At 32.7% G+C, this 5,193-nt stretch overlaps 1 protein-coding gene across 1 annotated transcript; it reads left to right on the top strand.

The window, feature by feature from the left end:
- The first annotated feature begins 2,163 nt into the window (after positions 1 to 2,163).
- LOC140920357 (uncharacterized) lies at positions 2,164 to 3,975 on the top strand. The gene is made up of 2 exons (XM_073368618.1): positions 2,164 to 2,650; positions 2,825 to 3,975. The coding sequence occupies exons 1-2, from the start codon at positions 2,164 to 2,166 to the stop codon at positions 3,973 to 3,975; spliced, it is 1,638 nt and encodes a 545-aa protein (XP_073224719.1).
- The last annotated feature ends 1,218 nt before the right edge of the window (positions 3,976 to 5,193 follow it).

The following is a 5,193-nucleotide window of genomic DNA, read 5'->3' as shown; positions in this document are numbered from 1 at the left end:
TGTGACTTGCTAAATCGATTGCTTAATGGATTGCTCAATCGATTGTCCTATCGATTAGAGTTATCCCAGAACTCAGGTTTCACCAAAAACATTTAACCAATCGATTGCCCAATCGATTTGTTTAGTGAAAGCACTTGTTCTTAGTCAGACAATCGATTTATCAATCGATTCATCAATTGCTTTATTTGTTGATTGATTTATATTCATCGGCAAAGGCTTAAGTGTGAGACCATAGTGATTAGTCTACTAAACTTATTACTATGACACCTAATAACACTATACATTTTTGCGTCTTTCTCAAGTGCATCCTCCAACTTTGGTTGATTCCTTGAGTTGCAAGCTATTGTTCCAAGTGTGTGGTGTCTTCTTGTTTTCCTGAAATATTTCTTAATTCAAAACATTAGATCAATCAAATATTTCATATGTACTGTGTGTTTGGGAATTAAATCAAAAAACATGATCAGGGAAGCTCATGACTTACAATCGCTACTACTGGTATTTCATGTATTTAATATAAAATAAGGGTAGAATTTAGGTCATGATAATTATGTGTTTGAATGTTCTATAGCATGAGAAGCAATAGATTTAACGGATAGAGTTTATCTCTCTTTTAATTCAACATTTATCAGAACTATGTATCGCACACTCCAAGATTCAAGTCTTGATAATATTAGAGTACTCTTCAATCTCAAAATATAAATATAAATGAGGACAAAAATAGATATGTTTGATTAAATTTCAAATTATGTATATTAATTTTTACTCTTCAATCTCGTACTGGTTGAGCATTCTCATCAGTGGTGAGAGCAATTCTACCATGTGTACATTTGTCACAGAAAATGTCACCACAGTTCCTACAATGATGCTGGTAAAAGCAGCGGATCCTGTCATTAGAAACATGGTACGGTAAAGAGAAAACATAACATGAGAATGGAAACAGGGAGATCAACCTTGCGTATAAACGCCATATATAATAAACAATTGGCAGCATTGAAAACAATACGAGAAAACTTGATAAGTAGATATGTTTGATTAATATTAGAGTACTCTATGACAAATTTCAACTTTTTTACTGATTTCCATATTTCCTCATATTGCAAAACCATTGGCAGTTTGCACATTCAATTCAATATTATACAAATCACTAGTTTACCATGCTTTTGAGCTTAATGCAGGTTGCATTGCAATCCATTATCAAGTGGCTAAATATTCTTGCAATATATTATAAACCAGTCACATAGCATTGCAATCCATTATCAAGTGGCTGAATTAAATTTTGGCTATATTTGATTGTTAATTAGGTGTGAATTATTTGCTTTTATCATACAATTGTCAATAATGGATCTTCTCATTCATTCTGTCTTTCTTTCTTTCTTTTGGTAACTAGAGTGACTGAATATTCTTGCAATATATTATAAACCAGTCACATAGCATTGCAATCCATTATCAAGTGGTTGAATTAAATTTTGGCTCTATTTGGTTGTTAATTAGGTGTGAATTATTTGCTTTTATCTTACAGTTGTTAATAATGGATCTTCTCATTCATTTTGTCTTTCTTTCTTTTGGTAACCAGAGTGGCTGAATATTCTTGCAATATATTATAAACCAGTCACATAGCATTGCAATCCATTATCAAGTGGCTGAATTAAATTTTGGCTCTATTTGGTTGTTAATTATGTGTGAATTATTTGCTTTTATCATACAATTGTCAATAATGGATCTTCTCATTCATTCTGTCTTTCTTTCTTTCTTATCGTAACCAGAGTGCTTATCTGAAGCTTGGACGTACACAAGGCTGGTTCTTGAGTTTTTTGTTTCAATCTTCTCGTTTAGTTTTTAAAAATGCAATAGTTTGTATTATTATTAAAAATGCAAAACAATAAGCGGGGTCTACAGTAGCTAACTTCTATTTAGCAATAAAATATCATATATCTTATAATAATAAAGACATACAAACAGGTAGCAATCAAGATTATTATTATTATTATTATTATTATTATAATTTATCAAGAAACACTATTTATGATGATTATTATTATAATTATAATTATTATTATTATCATCCGTTTGTTTCCTTAATTTTCCTTTCTTTATATTTAAGTTATATTTATTAATTTTTGTGTGTTATTTCATTCAATTTTTCAGTTTATTGCATTGAATTGAATGGATAAGAGTTGGATATCCTACAACCCTAACAACTCTCTTAATAAAGAGAAGTACATTAGAGGAGTTACTAATTTTCTTGATTTTGCATTTGCAAAATCAAATGATGGAAAAATTTTATGTCCTTGCACCAATTGTGTCAATTGCAAGTGGCGCTCTCGAGTGGATATTTACGAGCATCTAGTCCATTTTGGGTTTCAAAAAGGTTATGTTACTTGGGTCTTTCATGGTGAACAAGTTAGCTCGTCTAGTTCTCAAAGTGTATCTCAAGTAGAAGGAGAGTTTGACCATGACATAGATACATTGATTCATGATGCCTTTGGAATACATCCAACTAATGAGAGTGATGGTGCAAATTTAAATGTGGAGGACAAGAATCCCAAAGCATTCATAGATGAAGCCAATACTCAACAATTTGAAGATGATAGTAATTTGGATAAGTTATATCAGTTGTTAAATGAGGCAGAGCAAAATCTTTATCCTGGTTGTAAGAAGTTCACAAAACTATCATTTATTGTCCATTTGTATCACTTAAAGTGTCTAAAAGGGTGGACTGACAAAAGTTTTTCCATGTTGTTATAGCTTTTAAGGGATGCATTACCAGAAGAAAATACATTGCCGAAATCTTTTTATGATACAAAAAAGATTATTTGTGCATTAGGTCTCTCATATGAAAAAATTCATGCTTGTCCCAATGATTGCATATTATATTGGAGAGATTCTGCTAATGCTCAAATTTGCTCAAAATGTGGCATGTCACGATGGAAACTAAACTCTAATGACAATGAAGGTAGAAAAAAAGTCCCTGCAAAGGTTCTTCGTTGGTTTCCTCTTAAACCTAGACTACAAAGACTCTTTCTATCATCAAAAATAGCTTCTTCTATGACATGGCACAAAGATGGTAGAACAAAAGATGGGCTCATGAGACATCCAGCTGATTCTTTCGCTTGGAAATATTTTGATAGTCAACATCCTGATTTTTCGTGCGACCCTCGTAATGTTCGACTAGGTTTAGCTTCTGATGGTTTTAACCCTTTCAAAACTATGTCAATTTCTCATAGCACTTGGCCTATTGTTTTGATTCCTTATAATCTTCCTCCATGGATGTGTATGAAGCAACCTAATTTTATACTTTCATTGCTTATTCCCGGTCCAAAAGGTCCAGGAAATAAACTTGATATCTATATGCAACCTCTTGTGGAAGAACTAAAAGAATTATGGGAAATTGGGGTGAAAACATTTGATGCATGCAAAAAAGAGTCATTTCAAATGCGTGCTGCTATCATGTGGACTATCAATGATTTCCCAGCATATGCAAATTTGTCAGGCTGGAGCACTAAAGGTCGATATGCTTGTCCATGTTGTGGATTAAAAACTGCGTCTCATTGGTTGCGTTATAGTCGGAAGTTTTGCTACATGTGTGATCGTCGTTGGTTAGAGCCTACTAGTAAGTGGAGATACAATAGAGGAGAATTTGATGGAACCCAAGAGTTTAGAGCACCGCCGGAGCTACCTAATGGTGCAAGTGTCTTGAGACAATTGGAAGATCATGGAATAGGTAATGGGTCACCATGGAAAAAGAAAAGCATTTTGTTCACATTACCTTATTGGCAACATAATGTTCTTCGTCATAATCTTGATGTAATGCACATTGAAAAAAATGTTTGTGATAACATTATTGGGACATTGTTGCATTTAGACGGAAAATCAAAGGATAACGATAAGGCACGTTATGACCTTGTAGACATGAACATTAGAAGTCAACTACATCCAACGATGCATCCAAGTAAAGGTAAAAAATATTTTGCCTAGAGCTTGTTACCAAATGACATCGAATGAGAAAGAAATATTTTTGGAAGTTCTCAAAAACTTAAAAACCTCAGATGAATATTTTTCTAATATATCTAGATGTGTGCAAGTGAAGCAACACAAGATATTTGGTCTCAAAAGCTATGATTGTCACCTTTTAATGCAAGAGTTTCTTCCTATAGCTATACAAAAAAGGTTGTTTGTCTGATAAAGTGAGTTTAGCTATATGTGATCTTTACCATTTTTTCAAAGAATTGTGTGGCTAGGTTCTTAATGAGCATAATTTGGAGCACTTGGAGAATCGAATTGCCAAAACATTGTGCCAGTTAGAAAAGATTTTCCCTCCATCTTTTTTCACTATAATGGTACATTTGTTAATTCATTTGGCATATGAGGCAAAAGTTGCAGGTCCTGTTCATTATCGATGGATGTATCCAATTGAAAGGTATTACACATTTTTTCGTTCATTTATATTCATTATTAGATTATTAAGTAAAATTATGTTATCTTATTTGGTGACCTAAACTCTCTTTTTTAGGTTCCTTTTTACTCTAAAGTCATTTGTTCGTAATCGAGCACATCCAGAGGGATCTATTGCAGAGGGTTATTTAGCTCATGAATGCTTGATATTTTGTTCCCGATATCTCTCTTCGGTGGAAACTTATTTTAATCGACCTAGTCGAAATGATGATTCAGATTTTGTGGAAAATACAAATCTTTTAAATCCTAGAGGGAGACCATTGGGGAGAAAGTGTAAAGTTGGATTCAATGTGAAGAAAAGAAAAAGGGCTTATCGGATCTCCCTTGACAAGAAAACATTGTTGCAAACACATAGATATGTGCTTTTTAATAGCCATAATGTCAACCCCTTCCAAAAGTAAGTCAATTTATTTATGTTTATATTTAATTACTAAAATTTGGTTTGACATCTTTATACTAATTATAATATCTAATCTATCTTAACCTTTTTACACAGAGAACACATTGATCTTATTAGGAGACAAAATCGTCGACTATCTTCTTATGAAGTTGACAAAATTCATGGTCGATCATTTTCTGATTGGTTCCGTGAATGAGTATGTGTTAGAAATCATTTTCATCCATAATATAGAATTTATAATCATTTTAAATTTTAACAATTTGCAATTGTTGTAGGTTTCACGGTTGGAAGAGCAAGGTAGTGCTCTAGTGACAGATGATATCAAATGGCTTGCACGTGGT

Source organism: Cicer arietinum, chromosome 5, assembly GCF_000331145.2.
Source record: "Cicer arietinum cultivar CDC Frontier isolate Library 1 chromosome 5, Cicar.CDCFrontier_v2.0, whole genome shotgun sequence".
NCBI classification, from domain to species: domain Eukaryota; kingdom Viridiplantae; phylum Streptophyta; class Magnoliopsida; order Fabales; family Fabaceae; genus Cicer; species Cicer arietinum.
The sequence above is the reverse complement of the archived record's forward strand: the minus strand, read 5'-3'. Positions and strand labels throughout refer to the sequence as shown.